The sequence below is a fragment of the Schistocerca nitens genome, chromosome 10, assembly GCF_023898315.1.
Source record: "Schistocerca nitens isolate TAMUIC-IGC-003100 chromosome 10, iqSchNite1.1, whole genome shotgun sequence".
Taxonomy (NCBI): domain Eukaryota; kingdom Metazoa; phylum Arthropoda; class Insecta; order Orthoptera; family Acrididae; genus Schistocerca; species Schistocerca nitens.
In genome coordinates this window covers 109,802,680-109,826,868 of record NC_064623.1, presented here as the reverse complement: position 1 = coordinate 109,826,868, position 24,189 = coordinate 109,802,680, and the positions used below count along the sequence as shown (strand labels likewise).

The 24,189-nt window shown below is 39.4% G+C and overlaps 1 protein-coding gene across 1 annotated transcript in view; it reads left to right on the top strand.

The window, feature by feature from the left end:
- The window catches only part of LOC126210488 (uncharacterized), a 347,809-nt gene that overhangs the window by 89,762 nt on the left and 233,858 nt on the right, over positions 1 to 24,189 (top strand). Inside the window, exons 15-16 of the mRNA XM_049939722.1 lie at positions 11,853 to 12,026; positions 21,835 to 22,008. Coding sequence (XP_049795679.1) covers positions 11,853 to 12,026; positions 21,835 to 22,008 — 348 coding nt within the window. The remainder of the gene's footprint in view (positions 1 to 11,852; positions 12,027 to 21,834; positions 22,009 to 24,189) is intronic.

The following is a 24,189-nucleotide window of genomic DNA, read 5'->3' as shown; positions in this document are numbered from 1 at the left end:
GGAAGAGAGGATATGCTGAAGGGCAAGTTCCCATCTCCGGAGTTCTGAGAGGTTGGTGTTAGTGGGTAGTATCCAGATAACCCGGACGGTGTAACACTGTGCCAAGATGTGCTGGCCGTGCACCAAGGCATGTTTAGCCACAGGGTGATCCTCATTACCAACAAACACTGTCTGCCTGTGTCCATTCATGCGAATGGACAGTTTGTTGCTGGTCATTCCCACATAGAAGGCTTCACAGTGTAGGCAGGTCAGTTGGTAAATCACGTGGGTGCTTTCACATGTGGCTCTGCCTTTGATCGTGTACGCCTTCCGGGTTACAGGACTGGAGTAGGTGGTGGTGGGAGGGTGCATGGGACAGGTATTACACCGGAGGCGGTTACAAGGGTAGGAGCCAGAGGGTAGGGAAGGTGGTTTGGGGATTTCATAGGGATGAGCTAAGAGGTTACGAAGGTTAGGTGGACGGCAGAAAGACACTCTTGGTGGAGTGGGGAGGATTTCATGAAGGATGGATCTCATTTCAGGGCAGGATTTGAGGAAGTCGTATCCCTGCTGGAGAGCCACATTCAGAGTCTGATCCAGTCCCGGAAAGTATCCTGTCACAAGTGGGGCACTTTAGGGGTTCTTCTGTGGGAGGTTCCGGGTTTGAGGAGATGAGGAAGTGGCTCTGGTTATTTGCTTCTGTACCAGGTTGGGAGGGTAGTTGCGGGATGCGAAAGCTGTTTTCAGGTTGTTGGTGTAATGGTTCAAGGATTCTGGACTGGAGCAGATTTGTTTGCCACGAAGACCTAGGCTGTAGGGAAGGGACCGTTTGATGTGGAATGGGTGGCATCTGTCATAATGGAGGTACTGTTGCTTGTTGGTGTGTTTGATGTGGACGGACGTGTGAAGCTGGCCATTGGACAGGTGGAGTTCAACGTCGAGGAAAGTGGCATGGGATTTAGAGTAGGACCAGGTGAATCTGATGGAACCAAAGGAGTTGAGGTTGGAGAGGAAATTCTGAAGTTCTTCACTGTGAGTCCAGATCATGAAAATGTCATCAACAAATCTGTACCAAACTATTTAACAGTTATATTGCAGACCCATACACAGTCCCTGATACACTTACACAAGGAATAACTTATCTGAAACCTAAATATCAAGCAGACACAGCAAACCCAGCAAAATATCGCCCCATAACATGCTTACCAACAATATACAAAATATTAACTTCAGTCATTACACAGAAATTAATGACACATACAACACAGAACAAAATTATAAATGAAGAACAAAAAGGCTGCTGCAAAGGAGCACGAGGATGTAAAGAGCAACTGATAATAGATGCAGAGATGACACATCAAACTAAAACTAAACAAAGGTCACTACACTATGCATACATTAATTACCAAAAAGCTTTTGATAGTGTACCCCACTCATGGTTACTACAAATATTGGAAATATATATAGTAGATCCTAAATTGATACAGTTCCTAAACATAGTAATGAAAAATTGGAAAACCACACTTAATATCCAAACAAATGCAAATATCACATCACAGCCAATACGGATTAAGTGTGGAATATACCAGGGAGACTCATTAAGCCCTTTCTGGTTCTGCCTTGCTCTGAACCCACAATCCAACATGCTACATAATACAAATTATGGATATAATATTACTGGAACATACCAACACAAAATCACACATTTGCTATACATGGATGATCTAAAACTACTGGAAGCAACAAATCAACAACTCAACCAATTACTAAAGATAACAGAAGTATTCAGCAATGATATAAATATGGCTTTTGGAAAAGACAAACGTAAGAAAAATAGCATAGTCAAGGGAAAACACACTAAACAAGATGATTACATATTGGATAACCACAGCGACTCCATAGAAGCGATGGAAAAAACATATGCCTATAAATATCTAGGATACAGACAAAAAATAGGAATAGGTAATACAAATATTAAAGAAGAACTAAAAGAAGAATATAGACAAAGACTAACAAAAATACGGAAAACAGAATTGACAGCAAGAAACAAGACAAAAGCTATAAATACTTATGCTATACCAATATTGATCTATTCATTTGGAGTAGTGAAATGGAGTAACACAGAACTAGGAGCACTCGATACACTTACACGATCACAATGCCACAAATATAGAATACATCACATACATTCAGCAACAGAAAGATTCACATTAAGCAGAAAGGAAGGAGGAAGGGGATTTATCAACATAAAAAACCTACATTATGGACAGGTAGACAATTTAAGAAATTTCTTTCTAGAACGAGCAGAAACTAGCAAAATACACAAAGCAATCACTCATATAAATACATCGGCTACACCATTGCAATTTCATAACCACTTCTACAACCCATTAGATCACATAACATCAACAGATACAAAGAAAGTAAATTGGAAAAAGAAAACACTACATGGCAAGCACCTGTATCATCTAACACAGCCACACATCGATCAAGACGCATCCAACACGTGGCTAAGAAAAGGCAATATATACAGTGAGATGGAAGGATTCATGATTGCAGTACAGGGTCAAACAATAAACACCAGATATTACAGCAAGCATATTATTAAAGATCCCAGTACCAGAACAGATAAATGCAGACTTTGCAAACAACAAATAGAAACAGTAGATCACATCACAAGCAGATGTACAATACTAGCAAATACAGAATACACCAGAAGACATGACAATGTGGCAAAAATAATACATCAGCAACTTGCCATACAATATAAACTAATAAAACAACACGTTCCCACATGCAAGTATGCACCACAAAATGTTCTGGAGAATGATGAATACAAATTATACTGGAACAGAACCATTATAACAGATAAAACACCACCACATAACAAACGTGACATCATACTCACCAATAAAAAGAAGAAATTAACACAACTAATCGAAATATCCATACCCAATACAACAAATATACAGAAGAAAACAGGAGAAAAAATTGAAAAATACATCCAACTGGCCGAGGAAGTCAAGGACATGTGGCATCAGGATAAAGTTGACATTATACCAAATATACTATCAACTACAGGAGTCATACCACACAATATCCACCAGTACATCAACACAATGTAGCTACATCCAAACGTATATATACAACTACAGAAATCTGTAATTATTGATACATGTTCAATTACCCGAAAGTTCCTAAATGCAATGTAACATATACCGTACAGTTAAAAGGAAGTGACGCTTGATCAAGGTCCATATCACTTTCCATTTTTAACCAGACATAACATGTTGTTATCAGGAGAAAGAAAACTGGCGTTCTACGGATCGGAGCGTGGAATGTCAGATCCCTTAATCGGGCAGGTAGGTTAGAAAATTTAAAAAGGGAAATGGATAGGTTAAAGTTAGATATAGTGGGAATTAGTGAAGTTCGGTGGCAGGAGGAACAAGACTTCTGGTCAGGTGACTACAGGGTTATCAACACAAAGTCAAATAGGGGTAATGCAGGAGTAGGTTTAATAATGAATAGGAAAATAGGAATGCGGGTAAGCTACTACAAACAGCATAGTGAACGCATTATTGTGGCCAAGATAGATACGAAGCCCACACCTACTACAGTAGTACAAGTTTATATGCCAACTAGCTCTGCAGATGACGAAGAAATTGAAGAAATGTACGATGAAATAAAAGAAATTATTCAGATAGTGAAGGGAGACGAAAATTTAATAGTCATGGGTGACTGGAATTCGAGTGTAGGAAAAGGGAGAGAAGGAAACGTAGTAGGTGAATATGGATTGGGGCTAAGAAATGAAAGAGGAAGCCGCCTGGTAGAATTTTGCACAGAGCACAACTTAATCATAGCTAACACTTGGTTTAAGAATCATGATAGAAGGTTGTATACATGGAAGAACCCTGGAGTTACTAAAAGGTATCAGATAGATTATATAATGGTAAGACAGAGATTTAGGAACCAGGTTTTAAATTGTAAGACATTTCCAGGGGCAGATGTGGACTCTGACCACAATCTATTGGTTATGACCTGTAGATTAAAACTGAAGAAACTGCAAAAAGGTGGGAATTTAAGGAGATGGGACCTGGATAAACTGAAAGAACCAGAGGTTGTAGAGAGTTTCAGGGAGAGCATAAGGGAACAATTGACAGGAATGGGGGGAAAAAATACAGTAGAAGAAGAATGGGTAGCTTTGAGGGATGAAGTAGTGAAAGCAGCAGAGGATCAAATAGGTAAAAAGACGAGGGCTAGTAGAAATCCTTGGGTAACAGAAGAAATATTGAATTTAATTGATGAAAGGAGAAAATATAAAAATGCAGTAAATGAAGCAGGCAAAAAGGAATACAAACGTCTCAAAAATGAGATCGACAGGAAGTGCAAAATGGCTAAGCAGGGATGGCTAGAGGACAAATGTAAGAATGTAGAGGCTTTTCTCACTAGGGGTAAGATAGATACTGCCTACAGGAAAATTAAAGAGACCTTTGGAGATAAGAGAACCACTTGTATGAACATCAAGAGCTCAGATGGAAACCCAGTTCTAAGCAAAGAAGGGAAAGCAGAAAGGTGGAAGGAGTATATAGAGGGTCTATACAAGGGTGATGTACTTGAAGACAATATTATGGAAATGGAAGAGGATGTAGATGAAGATGAAATGGGAGATACAATACTGTGTGAAGAGTTTGACAGAGCACTGAAAGACCTGTGTCGAAACAAGGCCCCCGGAGTAGACAACATTCCATTGGAACTACTGACGACCTTCGGAGAGCCAGTCCTGACAAAACTCTACCATCTGGTGAGCAAGATGTATGAAACAGGCGAAATACCCTCAGATTTCAATAATATAATAATTCCAATCCCAAAGAAAGCAGGTGTTGACAGATGTGAAAATTACCGGACAATCAGTTTAATAAGCCACAGCTGCAAAATACTAACACGAATTCTTTACAGACGAATGGAAAAACTAGTAGAAGCCGGCCTCGGGGAAGATCAGTTTGGATTCCGTAGAAATACTGGAACACGTGAGGCAATACTGACCTTACGACTTATCTTAGAAGAAAGATTAAGGAAAGGCAAACCTACGTTTCTAGCATTTGTAGACTTAGAGAAAGCTTTTGACAATGTTGACTGGAATACTCTCTTTCAAATTCTAAAGGTGGCAGGGGTAAAATACAGGGAGCGAAAGGCTATTTACAATTTGTACAGAAACCAGATGGCAGTTATAAGAGTCGAGGGACATGAAAGGGAAGCAGCGGTTGGGAAGGGAGTAAGACAGGGTTGTAGCCTCTCCCCGATGTTATTCAATCTGTATATTGAGCAAGCAGTAAAGGAAGCAAAAGAAAAATTCGGAGTAGGTATTAAAATCCATGGAGAAGAAATAAAAACTTTGAGGTTCGCCGATGACATTGTAATTCTGTCAGAGACAGCAAAGGACTTGGAAGAGCAGTTGAACGGAATGGATGGTGTCTTGAAGGGAGGATATAAGATGAACATCAACAAAAGCAAAACGAGGATAATGGAATGTAGCCGAATTAAGTCGGGTGATGTTGAGGGTATTAGATTAGGAAATGAGACACTTAAAGTAGTAAAGGAGTTTTGCTATTTGGGGAGCAAAATAACTGATGATGGTCGAAGTAGAGAGGATATAAAATGTAGACTGGCAATGGCAAGGAAAGCGTTTCGGAAGAAGAGAAATTTGTTGACATCGAGTATAGATTTAAGTGTCAGGAAGTCATTTCTGAAAGTATTTGTATGGAGTGTAGCCATGTATGGAAGTGAAACATGGACGGTAAATAGTTTGGACAAGAAGAGAATAGAAGCTTTCGAAATGTGGTGCTACAGAAGAATGCTCAAGATTAGATGGGTAGATCACGTAACTAATGAGGAGGTATTGAATAGGATTGGGGAGAAGAGAAGTTTGTGGCACAACTTGACTAGAAGAAGGGATCGGTTGGTAGGACATGTTCTGAGGCATCAAGGGATCACCAATTTAGTATTGGAGGGCAGCGTGGAGGGTAAAAATCGTAGGGGGAGACCAAGAGATGAATACACTAAGCAGATTCAGAAGGATGTAGGTTGCAGTAGGTACTGGGAGATGAAGAAGCTTGCACAGGATAGAGTAGCATGGAGAGCTGCATCAAACCAGTCTCAGGACTGAAGACCACAACAACAACAACAACGTCTGAGAAAGGAAAGAAATAATAATAATGAAACATAAGTAATAGGAGGAAATACTAGAATGTTTGAAATATTGTTCGCCATCTTTTGCGAGAGCCTGGAAACTATTTCTGTGGTCGGCCAGAAAGCGACGGAGAACATACCGACCACAGTTCCCAGTTTGCAAGTCCACATTCTTGTCCAGCCCCTCAAAGAAATGTTTCTATTCTCTATTTGCTCAGTGGGATCGTGACTATGATTATAAATGATTTTGAGTTCTTATTGCCAGATATACTTCATAATGCTTCACATGCACAACAATGTAACATTCATCATGTTAATACTATTAATAAATCTCCCTATCCTAAACAGCACTATGACCAGTTCGGAGGTGACCTCTGTGGTAAGTTCCTATTAAATTGTTTTTTGCCCTGTCTTCTAATAATCAAAATAATTGCTCACCACAAAAGTGGAAAATAATAGTCACCACTTGCCATGCGGATTTGTTAACCTAATGGGCTGCACACTAACAGTTACTTCTTCAAATTCTAAGTGATCCATGACGGTGTACAGTGCTCACAATTTCACTTCTGATTGTACCGAAAATATGAGTTGCAGTCTGGCTGTGACGTCATCAGAGGCATCGCGTACTGCGGCGTTTGACTGATGTGGATCGTACAGTGGCTGGGTGCAAAGTGGAGACTAGTCTTGCCTAACAGGCTGTATTTCTATACTGGGGCAGGGGCCGGCTGAGGAACACATGCTACCATCCACTCTATGCCCTCAGTAGCAGCCTCTAAAACAGCCCCTTCCTCAGAAACACAATATTTTATAGCTATGTTATGAATCAATTTAGAATCTTTTTTCTATGAATGTAGTCAACAAAAAGTTTTACCCCACCTACAAATAAACTTGGCCATCTAGAATTTTTAGAACGAAACTGACAGTAGAACATGACCTCTGAACTACAACTTACATCCAGGCCTTGAAACTTCTTATAGCTGTATTATTTAATAGGTTTCATCATTTGCTGTAATCAAAACTTTCTAGCATTAATATAACAAATACTTAATCTACTACGAATAAGGACATTTTTGTTCCAAATTTAGTTTTAAGTAAATTCCTTGAAAACTATTAGAGGTAGCTCAATGGGGTTACATAATGTTTTTATACTAAACTGAAGCCTCATACAAATTTTCATATTTCTAAGTTTAGTATTTAACACCTTCAATTTTTCTTAAACATGGATTCTAACCAAAATATTGCTTTAATCATGTTGAGGCTTATACCAGTTAATGCTGACATACATCTGCGCATTATGACCAATTTTTGGGTTCCTAGCTGTTTATTTAGCGCCACTTATTTTTTCCTTAAAACAATGTATTCATCTGATAAATCTTGACTTTGACAGTTTACACATTAATATACTAAAGCACATGCTGACAAAGTTTGGAAAAGGAACTTTAACTTTTAATCCATTCTGAAATTATGGTACAATACTCAAGTGCTATGCACAGATGCGCAGATGCGTTGTGGTGATGTGGCGCTAGTAGCAGTGAACTGGGGTAAGTCCTGGCACGCTCACTCGCCTCTGTATCTCACACATGATACAGTGCTTGTTTCACCACATGTTGTGATAAATAGAAAAATGCTGTGCAACTACTTTTATGACTTGGCTCAAATAAAAGCATCATTTTTGGAACTTGTTTTCTGGCTTATCTGTAACACACAGACTTTTATCTTGGTTTCCTCGTGAGCTATAACATATCTTTGGTACCACACATATTTTAGTATGTAACATTATTTGGTTAAAATATCAGGAGCAATGAAAAAATTTCTGCTTGAGGGCATTGCTGCAGTGCAGTTGCAACGTAACATGACTCTAACATGACACACCCGGATATATAAAGCACCGACGTGAACGCAAGGGGTTAGTGTGTCATTCACCTCTTTCTGGCATGAGTGCAGTAAATGTGTAAATGTGAACTGTGGTGAAATTATTACCAAATGTGTCATAACGGGATCAGTGTACTGATATTCTTTTCTTGGCTGTTGAAGGGCAAACACCAGTAGACATGCATCAGAGAAAGACTAATGTGTGTGAGGTAGCATGTCTGTTGATAACCACTGTTTTGAAATGGTTTGCCAAATTACAAACTGGTCACAATTTGGCACGAGACACTGGTTGATCTTGGAGGCCAGCCTCTTCCATTTTAGAGGTGCTCAAGCAGCTGCTCTACGATTCTGATCTCTTCCCGTTTGATTACTGCACCTTTGGTCCCTCAAAAAAGACCTCAGAGGGTTGACGATTCCTGTCGGGCGAAGATGTGCAGCAGGCAGTTATGGACTTCTTGAAGCAGAGGGACATAATCTCAAAAAATTGTAGCATATAATCATAACCATTTGTGCACTTACGCATGTGAAGGTGAGAGCACTTGTCCTCCTTGTTGACTTAGAGTATGGTCAAGAAAACCACAGTATTTCATTTCCTTGTGGACAGTTAGATACATGAGGTTAAGTGATTAAGTATCTGTCCTTTTGTTCCATTTATCATTAGGTTGTCAGTATGCCTTGCTTTACTAGCTAGGAGCTAGTAAACACAGAAAGGTGCCAGATTTCAGTGTTGTCGAATCAGTTCGCTTTGCACTCCTGTTAGTAGTTGCTAGACTGCCGTTCTAAAGGAGGTCAAATTGCTACTCAACATATAACGGAGATGCTGAGTTGCGATAGGCACAATAAAAGGATTCACACAATCATAGCTTTCGGCCTTTAAGGCTCTCTGACAAAGGCCTTAATGGCTGAAAGCTATGATTGTGTGAATCCTTTTATTGTGCCTATCGCAACTCAGCATCTCCGCTATATGGTGAGTAGCAACTTTCCTTCTCTCGTTTTGTTACATTCCCTCCTGGATTTTACATTTTTTGATAAAGATGGTCAAATGTTTATAAAACAACTCTTATCTGGAGATGAAACCCCACCTGGCTGTCCGCATGTTCTAACGTGCTGCTTCCCGAGCGGGAAGGCGTTCCGGTCCCCGGCACGAATCTGCCCGGTAAATTAGTGTCGAGGTCTGGTGTGCCGGCCAGCCTATAAATGGTTTTCGATTCTCGGCCAGGTTGGGGATTTTCTCTGCTCGAGGACTCGGTATTTGTGCTGTCCTCATCATTTCATCATCATCATCATCATCATCATCATCATTTGTGAGATTGAGTAGATGGCATTGTGAAAAGAAATTGGACTGTGTAAAAATTGGGACTTTGTACAGGCACTGACGGTGCGCAGTTTAGCACACCACAAACCAATCACCACCACCACCACCACCACAACCACCATCACTTGAGATGAAACAAAGGCTCATCGCATTGGACAAGAGCTAATGCCAGAGCATGAGCAATCATCAGAGTGCGGAATGAAAACACTCTGGATCTCCAGCCAAAAGGAAATTCAAATGCCAATCCTTTTCAGAAATAATGATGCTCTCAGTTGTTTGGAATACACAGAAGCTAAGCCAGAAACATTACCTTGAAAGTGGTTCAAAATGGTTCGGGAGTAAACAGTTAATATTACAGTGATATGCTTAGCAACAACTTGAAGGAAGTGTGGAATAAGGTCAATCAGCATTTTTTCCTTGCATGACAATGCACATCTATGTATGGCCACTCATGCTGGTCACACTCCTCAGAATACGCATTTTGAAGCATTGGATCACCCTTCATGTAGTCCTGATGACACTGTCAGATTTCTGTTTACCGAATTTACTCGAATCTAAGCCGCACCTGAAAAATGAGACTGGAAATCAAGGAAAAAAAAATTTCCCGAATCTAAGCTGCACCTGAGATCTGAGACTCGAAATTCAAGGGGAGAGAAAAGTTTTAGGCTGCACCTCCAAATCGAAACAAAGTTGGTCCATTGTAATATGAGTCACAATTTAGGTCGAATGAATGACAATACAGCTCCAGTAGTTCGGTTCGAGTCATAAGCTTAGCAGTTAAGCTTTACCAGGTAGCCATTGCTATGCGTCAGGCGCTCCGTCTGTATTTACATGGGTACCCTTCCTTTTTCAAGTGCTGCGTCTGGTTTGAATTGATTGCTTATTTTTCTGTGATCTGATAAGTGCCGTTCTTTTTGTTATAGGTGTTTACGTCACTCTAAGCTGAAAATGCATTATTGTACTGTGTCACGCATTGTTTGTCGCATTCTGATAATGAGTGTTTATGACCTGTCGCCGCTCGCGGCAAGGCTTGCTTTTGTGTACACTACCGCCGCTTACAATAAAAAAAAGAGAGAGGAATTGCCTCATAAGTGAAACAATGGCAAGAGACTGCTATTTGTTGTTACTTACACTGCTGCCTTCTTTGATAATGATCAACAAGAACCAAATAATAGACTGCGTATGATAGAAGATGTTCTGAATGAGAGTTTAGCAAAAATTTTTCTCCGTTTGAAAATCTTTGCAGACGCCTCTTTAGTACATTACATTCTGCACAGAAATTACAGTCATCTTAGATTTAAAAATCTAGTCAATTGCCGTGCTTCATTTCTGACTGTATCACAATTAGGCATAAGAATAATACGAATATAAACATGACATGATAGGTATATTCTTCCGCTTTTGCTGTAGTCTCACTCTAGTTTCATAGTTTATTAGGCATATAGGATTTAAATGAGATAGCAGCAAACACTAAAGAATACATGGCAAAATGTTTATATTTGTATTATTCTTATGGTGAAGAGAATACTACATGTGATTCACAATTCACAAAAGTTCTTATTAGCAACCATCTCTTCTCACAGGTAGGAAAAAATTCAGAACGTAGAGTTGGCCATATTGACAAACATCCCAAACAGTCTTGCCAGTCTGATTTTCGTAGTACATTGAAATGCTGCTATACGGAATTTGTATTTACTTCGTTGGGTAATGTATGAAAATGAAAATGCAGTGGTCAAAATTCGGGGTGGAGAATGAAGCTCCACTTCCACCTCTCTCTCTCTCTCTCTCTCTCTCTCTCTCTCTCTCTTTTTTTTTATACTGATGTGGAGGTTTTGGCGCCAGTATTTATCTTCATGCCTGCAAAGGATGCCTGTGTAGTGCTACATATATTCGACGGCAGAAGTTAGTTGTGGCGGCACCTACCAAAATTTTTCGGAACTTCTGCTAACTTTGCACTCGATTCTAAGCCACGGGCGGTTTTTTGGATTACAAAAACCGGAAGAAAAGTTTGGCTTAGATTCGAGTAAATATGGTATTTGGTCCACTCAAAGGTGGTTTAAGAGGCCGTCAGTTCACCCCCGATGAAGATGTGAAGGAAGTGGTACATATGTGGCTTGCTGTTCAGCTGAAGTACTTCTTTTCTGTGGGTATTGGAAAGCTTGTGCAAAAATGGATCAGGTGCATTGAAAAGTATGGTAACTGTATTGTAAATTTTTTACTAACACTAAATAGAAAAATGTTACGCAGATTCTTTTTGACATGCCTCATATAGCAATATCATTTTTTGATGTATTTTTTTCTTGCTATTTGGTAGGTCTACAAGTGTTATTTCTACTCTACATCTGTGATTATGTAACTTCATTTGGTGAAAGTACATTAAATGTAAGCAACCGTCTGTATCTGGAAGAACTACTGTAGCAAGCAGCACACACAGTATACCAACTATAGCAGACAGGCTGATACACAAATTGATTTGTGATGTAACATTCTCGCTGTGCAGGAAGCTACTATGACTTCAGCAAGGGAATCTAGAAGACGTTCCAAGTCTGGATCGAGACCAGATGACCTAGAAAGGAGAAAAAGGAGCAGCAGCGACCTGGGGACAGAGGACCATGTCAAAAGTCCCATTACAAATTTGGTCCATGCTGATGGTGATAGGACCTCACCACAGAAGGTACAAATGGAGTTAACATATTGTGCTTTAGGAAGTAGAAATTTGGCCATTATCTCCCATGTAGCAGATTATTCTATTCATTGTACAGCAGACAGATGTTTGAAGCATAAAATTTTCTGATTTGTGACTAACAGCACAGATTTCTTCTCCTCTCTTGTGGAAGGTAAAAATTTCTGGGAGTCAAATCAGCTCATAATATTTGAATTCTGCTGTTTACTTCCTTCAGATTTTGCTTCAGTTTTGTCTTATCACATGTGCTTTCCCTTCAGCGATTAATTCAGCACTCAGTTGGTCACTACTAGACTCAATCTTCCTTTGGAACTTTTTGATTTTATCTGGCAGCCCATGAAAATTTCTCTCTACACATATCATATTTCTTCTTCGATGTCTCCCTTATGTGTACATTCAACTTGTGCACAATTTATAAGATCCATCTGCATTTTTGTAACCTGTATCTGCTCCTCCACTGCATTAATGTGGTTTAACAGTGCTTTAGACATATCTTTAAATTCAACTTCCATTGTGAACCACTATTCATTGAAACATTACTTTCAGGCGACAAACTAAAGATAAATTCAGGTTTATCCAACCCACCTCTACTGTGTAGAGTATAACTAATTTAAGAAGTATAAGTAATAACATGTTGAATAGTTGAGGTCCTGAGACATTAACAAGCACTTAAACAAATCTGAGACTGTGCAAAATTTTAAACTTTACCGGCACATAAATTGTTCCAAGAAATTTATGGCGAACTGCCGATGTCAGTTACTTGCTGTTGTGGTATTTCGGCATGGGTACTCCGGGCCACCTTCAGGTGTATACTGGTGAAAGCACGGTAAGCTCCCATATTTCATCAAATGACAGGTAGAAATAAAGTGTTTACCACAAGATGGATTTGATGGCTTGGAGGAGGCAAATATGCTACTGGTGTTACATGATGCTCTCAAGAAGGATGCATGTTGTTTGCCCTGTATATGATTTGCCACATTCGCATGGAATCTTATAAACATGTGCCTCGTACAGCTCTGAGTCATCATTGACCAATCCAAAAGCACCGAGATTTATGTTGCAGTATGCGAAAGGTTACTTTAAGCTAATGTCTCCTTAGTACTTTGCCTTGAAACTCTGTTGTCAGTGAATCAGTGGAACTATGACTGTTTGAAGCCCTTATAAGTCAAAACAGCTATTTCCAGGTAGATACTAAATGGAATCCTGTTGTAGAATAACTGTGTATTGTGCACAGCTGGTGTCATTGTGTAATTTTTATCATGTTAAGATGACTGATCTGACGTTAACGAGTTGAGATTCTGCCACAAAGGGTGCTCCCAGCAGCGCACAGACGTGCAACAGAAGCACATGTGCTGGAGTGACACCATGCAACAAAATTTGGGTACACCACACAAGGTGGTCAGAAGACTGTGCTGAATATTGTGGCAACAAGCCGTTGACATCTGGCACTTTGCATGAAATGTTATTGAATAGAACTGAGACCATTGTGTGTGACGGCCGCGGTGGTCTCGCGGTTCTAGGTGCGCAGTCCGGAACCGTGCGACTGCTACGGTCGCAGGTTTGAATCCTGCCTCGGGCATGGATGTGTGTGATGTCCTTAGGTTAGTTAGGTTTAAGTAGTTCTAAGTTCTAGGGAACTGATGACCACAGCAGTTGAGTCCCATAGTGCTCAGAGCCATTTGAACCATTGTGTGTATATATAATCTATAACTATGAAGAAGGAATTGTCAGAAAGCTAACGGTGTTCTCAGTCTCGTTACGTGCCTAGTGATGACTCAGTACTTCAACTATTATGTAAGTTTAATTACTTGTTAATGTAGGTAATATAAGTACTGACAGAAAATGGTATAAAGGGGAGCAGGATTTGTTACAAATAGGGAAGTAGCACTGAGTGAGCTACTTTGAACGATTCAGTGATCCAATTATTCTCATCAGAATTGACACCAAACCAATGCCAACAACAATAATTCAAGTATACGTATCGAAGTAACTAACAGGAGTGAAAGTATAGAGTGAGCACATGAGTGCATTGAGCAGGTAGCTCTGCATTTAAAGGTGGTAATAACCTAATAATAATAATAATAATAATGGGAGATTTGAATGCTGTGGCATGGAAAGGAATTGAACACAGTGTAAGAGAGAAAATAGTCTTGGTAGCAGGATTGAGAGAGTGGAAAAACTAATAAGAGTTACGCAGTAAACTTCAGCTTCTCAAAAATCACAAGAGGAGGTGGTATACTTGGGAAATGTCTCGAGAAGGTGGAAAATACCAGGTAGATTACATTGTGGTCAGACAGAGATTCCAAAATCAGATATTGGATTGTAAGGCACACCTAGAAGCAGATATAGATGTGGACCACAATTTAATAATGACAAATAGTAGGCTGAAGTTTATGAGAATTGACAGGTAGAATTAACATGGAAAGAAGTAGAATACTGAGGAATAATAATGTACATTCGAAGTTCCCTGAGGCTGTTACAATGAATACCACAGTAGGCAGTTCAGTTAGAATGGAAAGGACATCTCTAAAAATAGCAGTCGCTAAAGCTGGATAAACATAGGCATAAGCCTTTGTTAGCAGAAGATGTACCTCAACTGATCGACAAAAGAAGGAAATATAAAAACATTCAGAAAAGAAAGGAGTACTGCAAATAAGTCACTCAGGAGTGAAATAAATAGAAAATGCAAGGAAGCTAAAGTGAATTGGCTGCAGGAGGAAAATGAACAAATTAGGAAAGAAATGGTCATTGCAAGGATTGATTCAGCATCTAGGAATGTCATAACAACCTTCAGTGAAGTTGAAAGCAAAATCGTCAACATTAAGAATGTAAGAGGAATTCCGTTGTTTGAAACATAGAGGAGAGAGTGGGTAAGTGAAAAGATTACATTGAAGGCCTCTACAAGGGGAGGAACTGTCTGCTGGTGTGATAGAAGAAAATCTAAGTTGATTTGGAAGATATAGGGGATGCAGCATTACAGTCAACATTTGACAGAGATTCGGACAACTTGCATTGAAATAAGGCAGAAGGCATAGAAAAAATTTTCTTCAGAATTTCTAAACTCAGGTGCACTTTGGCAAACAGATAACTATTCAACTTGGTGTGTAGAATCTATGTGACAGGATACATACCACCAGAGTTTCGGAAAAATACCACCCACAATTCCAAATATAGTGTAGGCAAAAAAGTGCCAGAATTATTGTGCCATCAGCCCAGCAGCTCAAGCATCCAACTTACTGACAAGAATAATGTACAGATGAATGGATAAGGAAATTGAGGAGATCTTGAGTGACAGTCAGTTTGATTGTAGGAAAAGTAAAGGAATGACAGAGGCATTTCTCAAGCATCTGTTGTGGCAAAAATCAGCACACATTTGTAGACCTAGAAAAGGGTTTGATATGTAGAATTGTGCAAAATGCTCAACACTGTATGAGTGTGAGCTGTAGGGAAATACCATAATATACTATAAGAAGCGAGAATGGAGAAGACCAAGAATAGAGTGTGTCAAAGAAGCAGTGACAGAAATAAAGGAAAGGTTCAGGACAGGGATTAAAATTCAGGGTGAAAGAATATCAGTGACAAGATTTGTTGATGACACTGCTATCCTCAGTGAAAGTGAAAGGAAGAATAACAGGACATGATGACTGAAATAAAGTGTCTGTTGAACACAATGTGGTAAGCGAATAGCCTGAAGAAAGGTGAAAGTAACAAGAATTAGTTGAGAGATTAGTGAGGAACTTAACACAAATATTGAAGATCACAAAGTAGACAAAGTGCAGGAATTCTTGTACCATGGAAGCAAAATAGGATATGAAGCGAAGATGACATAAAAGGCAGACTAATGCAGGCAAAGAGTGCATCCGTGCAAAAGAAGTCTACTAGTATCAAACAGCAACCTCAGTTTGTGGAAGAAATTTCTGACAATGTATGTTCAGAGTGCAGCATTGTTTGGAAGTGAGGCAATGACTAAGGGGACACCAGAAATAAATTGAATAGAAGAGAGTGATATGTAGTGCTATAGAATGATACTGTAAATTAGGTGAAGTGATAAGATAAGAAATGAATAAGTTCTCCACAGAATCAAAGAGGAAAGAAACATGTAGAAAGCACTAACAAGAAGAAAGGATGGAATAATGGGTGTTGAGAGGGAACTGTGGAGGGCAAAACTCTAGGGGAGGATGGATATTGGAATACATCCTAGAACTAAATGAGGATGTTGGTTTTAACTGCTACTCTGAGGTGTATTTATATTGGCACTATTACCATACACACTATAAATGTAATTCGACATTAGTAATTTTAAACCAGTTAGTAATTTTCTACCCAGTTTCATAGCTTGTCGTGCCTCAAGTTGAGACAGATTTGTTTGGGAAAAATAGGATTTAAATCACTATCCAAACATCTTGAGTTAGGTTTTCCATGGTTTCCTTAAATTACTGCAGCCAAATGGCTTCTTTCAATAGTGAATGTGCAGTTCCTTCTCCTTCATGCTTATGCTCCACCTTTAATGATTATGACACAAATGGTATGTTGTATTCTGATCTTCCTCCCTCTCTCTACCCTTCCACTGTCCACCTCTCTCTGGGAGTGTGTACAAAATTACTTGGCCCATGGCAGTGTAGGTCGCACTGTAGTGGAAGAGATAATTATGGTGGTGTGCGTTGTGTTGCGGATGGACACAGCATGTTCAGGGAGGTGTAGGCAGCTGAAGCCTTCACACAAATGCGTATGTTACAGCCAGTAATTTGACAAATGCAATATATATATATATATATATATATATATATATATATATATATATATATATATATATATATATATATATATATATATATATATAAAAAGAAAGATGATGAGACTTACCAAACAAAAGCGCTGGCAGGTCGATAGACACACAAACAAACACAAATATACACACAAAATTCAAGCTTTCGCAACAAACTGTTGCCTCATCAGGAAAGAGGGAAGGAGAGGGAAAGACGAAAGGATGTGGGTTTTAAGGGAGAGGGTAAGGAGTCATTCCAATCCCAGGAGCGGAAAGACTTACCTTAGGGGGAAAAAAGGAAAAAAGGACAGGTATACACTGGCACACACACACATATCCATCCACACATACAGACACAAGATGTCTGCTTGTGTCTGTATGTGTGGATGGATATGTGTGTGTGTGCCAGTGTATACCTGTCCTTTTTTCCTCCTTTTTTCCTTTTTTCCCCCTAAGGTAAGTCTTTCCGCTCCTGGGATTGGAATGACTCCTTACCCTCTCCCTTAAAACCCACATCCTTTCGTCTTTCCCTCTCCTTCCCTCTTTCCTGATGAGGCAACAGTTTGTTGCGAAAGCTTGAATTTTGTGTGTATATTTGTGTTTGTTTGTGTGTCTATCGACCTGCCAGCGCTTTTGTTTGGTAAGTCTCATCATCTTTCTTTTTAGATATATTTTTTCCACGTGGAATGTTTCCCTCTGTTATATATATATATATCTAAAAAGAAAGATGATGAGACTTACCAAACAAAAGCGCTGGCAGGTCGATAGACACACAAACAAACACAAATATACACACAAAATTCAAGCTTTCGCAACAAACTGTTGCCTCATCAGGAAAGAGGGAAGGAGAGGGAAAGACGAAAGGATGTGGGTTTTAAGGGAGAGGGTAAGGAGTCATTCCAATCCCGGGAGCGGAAAGACTTACCGTAGGGGGAAAAAAGGACAGGTATACAATCGCACACACACACATATCCATCCACACATACAGACACAAGCAGAAATATGTCTGCTTGTGTCTGTATGTGTGGATGGATATGTGTGTGTGTGCGATTGTATACCTGTCCTTTTTTCCCCCTACGGTAAGTCTTTCCGCTCCCGGGATTGGAATGACTCCTTACCCTCTCCCTTAAAACCCACATCCTTTCGTCTTTCCCTCTCCTTCCCTCTTTCCTGATGAGGCAACAGTTTGTTGCGAAAGCTTGAATTTTGTGTGTATATTTGTGTTTGTTTGTGTGTCTATCGACCTGCCAGCGCTTTTGTTTGGTAAGTCTCATCATCTTTCTTTTTAGATATATTTTTTCCACGTGGAATGTTTCCCTCTGTTATATATATATATATATATATATATATATATATATATATAGAGAGAGAGAGAGAGAGAGAGAGAGAGAGAGAGAGAGAGATGTGTTTGATAGTGTTGCATAAGTGATACGGCAATGTAAAATAAAGAACATGTAGAGTCTTCATTACTAACCATCTGTTACTCGCTTTCATCAAAATGTAATGGTCGAAATCTGTTGTCAGTGTCGGAAGATCTTTTCATGTCCGGTATATATCTTTTCGACACCTTCCGCCTGTCTGCAAAATCCTGCCTATTCTGGCTCAGCGATAGAAGCAAATTTCTCTTCACCTAGGTCCCAGACATCCTTGAGCATAAAAGTGGCATTCATGGTAGCCATGAAATTCTTTCCTTGTGTCTGTGCCATTTCCATTGCATTTAGTTCTGGATGATTTGGTGGCAACTGAAGAGCGGAGTCTCCTCAAGTCCATCGTTGTACATGATGGTTGAGGGGCTGTTGGCTGTTTAATATACAATGTAAGATAACACTTTCATCTGTCCGTATTTTGAATTTAATTTATTTCTGTGACCAGTTTTGGAATTTCACTACGCCATCTTAAGGCCTCCTCGCAGATGTGTAGTAGGAATCAGACCTCATGAGCAGTTGGAATAGGGGCCAGCATTCAGTAAGTGGTATGTGGTATGCGTAAACTTATGCTTTCAACATCTTTTTCTGGGTTGTTGCTTTTTATTGATGCGTATAACCAATTTCGATGCTTCCTCACACAAATTGAATATTTTGAGAACTTAAAAATTTTGCTATCTCAGCTTTCTTGCTGTTTATAGTTGGATTTTTTTCCAATATGTTGTGATAACTTGCATTGTCAAGCACAGTTACTGAGTTACTTTGCAAGGTGGGTATTAATTTATGTGCCGGCCACCTGATACAAAAAGTTTGTGATTCAGTCGAATTGCAATACTGCTTTATACAGGCATTTGAAGTTAATGTTCCATTCCTCACTTAGACATTAAAAGAACAACATTGTACTGATAAGTGGGTTAATATACTCTCTCAACCTCTGAAGTCACGTGACTAGTGTGTAGGGACACTACATCAGTAGTGTGTGGTGTAAATTGAAAAGTTACGTTTGACAGGAGGCATGATAAGGTAGTCCATGCCATTGTGGTGACCGCTATGTTCGCATGACGTAGTGATCAGCGCATCTGTTTAGCAAGCAGGAGATCCCAGTCCGGCACCAATTTTCGGATTAGCCTATTGAAACAATCTGGTACCCATTGGCAGCTATTGTCTTGATTCATAGTGGCTTCAGGATAAAAAATAGTGCCTGTTCTTTCTGACATGTCCTAAAGGACAGAAACCACATATGTAAGTCTTACTTTGTTTGCTCCTCTCCTCACTTTTTGTCAGACAGTGTATAATCAACTCTTCACGGAATTGGTTAAATGGTGTTACTCTGCTAGATACATCTTCTGAATGATAAAACTTATTTTTTATAGCCTCCTCATTCACCTTATCTGACATGGAATTTCTCTCTTTGGAAGATCGCGAGATACGTGTGTGTGAGTCCCTATTATCTCATGATCTACCAGAATTGAGAAACCGGGTTGAAGCAGCTGTTGCATAGTTATATGTATGTGGTGGAAAGGTGTCAGAATAATTCGGAAAATGTACATCTACATATACACTCTGCAAACCACCGTGATGTGCATGACAGAGGGTATGCCCCATTGTACAAGTTCATAGGGCCTCTTCCTGAAAAATGATTGTTTGAATGCCTCAGTGCATGGACTATAAATAATGTAAGGAGTAAAGTTAATAGTTCATCAAATAGCTGAGGAGCCAAGTCTTCGAGAAGCTCTTAACAAATTGCATACAATGCTACTTTATTGCAGAAGGTAGATGAAATTTTGAGCTTTCCAAATGTAGAGCATTATTAATTTATATTCCTTTTTATGTATTCATTTATCCTCTCTATGATAAAGCTGCTATTTACAAAATTCAGTGTAACAGCTATTACATGAACTGCATTTGTCAGGCTGGTGCGTCTGTGAAGTTGAGGTACAAGATATTGCTGAGACATTGTCGATTCTCTCAGCTTAGTAATTTTGAAAAGCTGGTTGTAACACTTCTGTAAAACTGCCACCCTTTGTTGAGAACTGAAGAAACTCACAAGATTTTCATACACTTAATAAGGGTACAAAATTGGATCTGTTGGAACAATTAGAGATTGCAGTACATAGTGAGAAAAATAAAAGTACATTACATGAACAGATTATAGGAAATGGAAACAACTTTAAAAAAAAAAAAGAGATCTGGTACAACATCAGAGTCTATGCTTAGCTATTTCAGTTGTATTTATACTGCTGACCATCAGTACTTGATAAGATTTGAACTCCCAGACATGTCTGTGGGGACGTGCAATGTCTTCTATCATTGATGAGAGTGTATTTGATTTCTTGATTCGGCACACAAAGCACTCAGTTGCACTATACATATATTTGTGTGTTTGTACACAGAATTTCCTTTCAAGGAGGAATACAGACCGTGCACATGAATTTCTGTAGCTGAGACATTGTGTATGCTCACAGACTGCATATGCTGATTTATTTAATTTCACTTTACTGACTTGGTGAGTGATGTTAAAACATGATTTAGAAAGACATATTTACAAGGAAAATGATCACTAATTTTATTTCTATTTTTATTACTTGTATAAGATTATTGTAGAAAATTCTGGTGATGAAGGCTTGCTCCTTTGGAACACATCAGGTGTAGCACTTTTGCATTGTCAGAGGTGGTTGAGCCTGCATTTTAACAATGAGTTCAACAGTAGTAGCCTTGCATCTGCCATGGATAAACTCAAATATCACACACTTTTAAAACAATCAATACTTTTTCCAAATACTGAGCATTATTAATTTGTACTGTTCTTTTTATATTCATTTATCCTCTTTAGCTATTTTTCTCCCCTTTTACAATTTTTGTATTTTGTTACTCCTTGGCTGTCCTGTTGGTTTTCCCATCTGTTTGCCATCCATGCCTCTCTTTCTGTTGTTTACCAGTGGCAACCTGTAAAGATGGTGGAGCCTTTCCTTCCTTGTGACTGTAGCTGATAAACTGTCCAACCGAGCAAGCACTCCATTTCTAGTGTCAACACTGTTGACGAAATTTTGAACATTTAATTCTTCTTTTTCCTCCCCGATGTGTCTCAGTTATCCTTTGTTTTACTTCTTGTTTTTTGTTTGTGCTTTCCCCATCTCCAATTTGTCAATTTCTTTGTCCACTTCTTCAGACTCTTCAGGCTCTCATGATTTGTCTAAATTTTCTTCTAATCCTGCCTTGTTCTGTTTATCTCAACCTGCAATCCTGAGTACCTTCTCTGTATAATCCTTTGAAACTCATGTTTTGCAGAGAAAGAAGCCCCTTTCAAGTCCTTTGTGTATTTGTTTAGTAATTTTTGCTAGAATTTAACTTTATTTTGGGCTTGTAAACTTTACTCAAGATTAGTATTTTGAATTTGAAATAATTGAGTGATATAAATTCGTGCAAATGAGAAGTAGCTTGTTGACTGTATTCTTTTGGTCTTGCAGTACAATGAAGCTTTAAAAGAAAAGAGGGAAGGAAAAGTACAACCTTCCAGAAGCATTCTCTGTTATATGTTTTGGCATTGTCTTACTCAATTTTTGATTTATAGTGGCATGAGATATGATATTCCAAGTGCTATGTTAAACAGGTGCATTCCCAGCCATCTCAAGAATCTTCAGAGTCTACATCAAAACTGGAGGATGTGGGAAGAAGAAAGAGACAGAGTAGTGGCAATAAAGCTGCCACTGCCACCGTGATGAGTAGAGTGGAAGACAGTATTAGAAGCAAAGTTCATGCTGGAGATAAGAAACACACACAGGAGGTATGCATACATTTACATAGTTTTATGTTAGATAACTTAAGTGGGTATTTTACGTATTTTTGCATACAGGAGCCCCAAATTCGACATAGGGGGCCAAATAGTAGTGTGCTCCGAAACAGTTATACTGCACAGGCATTGAACCTGATTGTCAGATCTGTGATAGATCTGTGGCACCTACCCTGTTCTACAGAGCAGGCAAGCTGACAACCTGCATGTGGTGAGATGTGGACATCTAACACATTTTCACCAGCTCAAGGTTTCACCATCCTCTGATCACTTTCCACAAAAGTAGCGTGTGAACAGTGACCATCTTTGTCATTTCGAGAACCTCGTTCCCAGGTGCTGGGCCGTAACAATCTGCCCTTTGTCAAAGTCGTTTACGTCAGTGGATTTCACCATTTGCAGCCCATATTGTTGCTAGAATGATTCCCCTTTTATCTCGGCTCCACTTGTATACTTCCCTTAATGTAAGCAGAAGATAGATTGCTACTTATCATAAAGATGATACATTAAGTTGCAGACAGGCACAATTAAAAGACAATTAATCATTAGCTTTCTTCCACAGCCTTGATCTGAAAAAGAAAGAGAAACATGCACACGTTCACTCACTCAAGTAAGTCACCTGCCAGAATGCATTGGCATTCTGGTCTCAACAGCCAGAAATTGCAGTAATGTGTGTGTGTGAGGTGTGCTTGCGTGGCGCGCGCGCGCCTCTGTGCGTGTGCGTGTTTTTCTGATCGTTTGATTGTACTTGTTGGCAACTTAATGTGTCATCTGTACAGTAAGTCCAATCTATCTTTTCCTTACATTGTTGATATTCCAATCTGGAGTTTCCACTGTTCGTACACTTTCCTAACTGCATCACATTCCTGGTACACCACTCAGTGTCATGGTCGGTAGTGGTCAAAATGTTTTGGCTCATCAGTGTGTGGCTGTGTATGTCTGCACCAATAATTTTCATTGCAGTGTATATTCCAGATTCGTCCCATTCCTTTCATGCATGGAGCATAGGAAGAATAATGGCTTGCACTACCCTGTTAGTCGTCGTTATTCTTTTGAGCAGTGAGCGTGTCAGCAGGAAATTTGGGCAGTAAGGAAGTCACAGCCTCCACTTTTCCTATAATGTTTTCCCTGTGCTCTGCTCTTGATTCAGCAGAAATAAGAAGGTTTTAGGCAAATAGTGTATTTGCTTCATCATCTGTCTGCCAACCCTTAAAATTCAATAAAACTGTAACCAGATATGTCGCTGTGCGTGATGTGAACATTAGGGGAAAGAATCCCATGTCCAGTGGAGGTACTCGTATTTATATTATTGTCATTAAAATCCTTCTAAGTGTATTCACTCTTGGTCTTAGAAAATAATTAAAATGCTGAAGTATCAAGGTTTTGGTCACCTTACAGTAACATTCCTCAGGGCACAGTTAATAATATAGGGAGTGGGTGCTTCAGTGTATCTCACCTCCGAAGGCATCAAAAGATCATGTACGTAACATTTCTCAAAATTTTATTGCCTCTAAAATATGACAGTACAATGATAAGAACAACCATTCTGTCTAGTGTTTTGTTTTCTGACAGTGTTAGTTGTGTGGTAACAGTGATACACTGCAGTACTACGGATAGTCTTCACTGAATGCAATGGAAGAGCGAGTGCCAAGTTGCTGCCACGCCGATGGCAGCCACATCGGAATACTTCTGCATCTGAGAGTTGTTGTGTTACTCTGTGCTTTATGTTGTACATTTTGGTGATTGCATATGACAACATTCCCCACTGCTGTGAAGGTGCTTTCACAGAAACAAAGATAATTGAAGTAACAACCTGAATAAATCAAAATTACATAATTACCCTACGACAAGCTGCAGAAGACTGCGGGTACCTAATACACTCCACAAGCCATTTTTTGGTGTTGATGGAGGGGTCCTTTATGTAGCACTTTTACTTCTCCCTTTCCTGTTCCATTCGCAAATAGTACGTGAGAAGGAGAATTGCCTGTAAGGCTCTGTGTGGTCTTGCATGTCTCTTATTTTAGCTTTATGGTCTTCTACTAGACATACATAGGAAGAAGTATTTGTTGACTCTTTTTGGAACTTTACCAATAAACCACACTGTGATGCAGAACGTCTGTCTTGCAATGTCTGCCTCTGGAGATGGTTGATCATATCTCTGATGCTTTCGTGCTTACT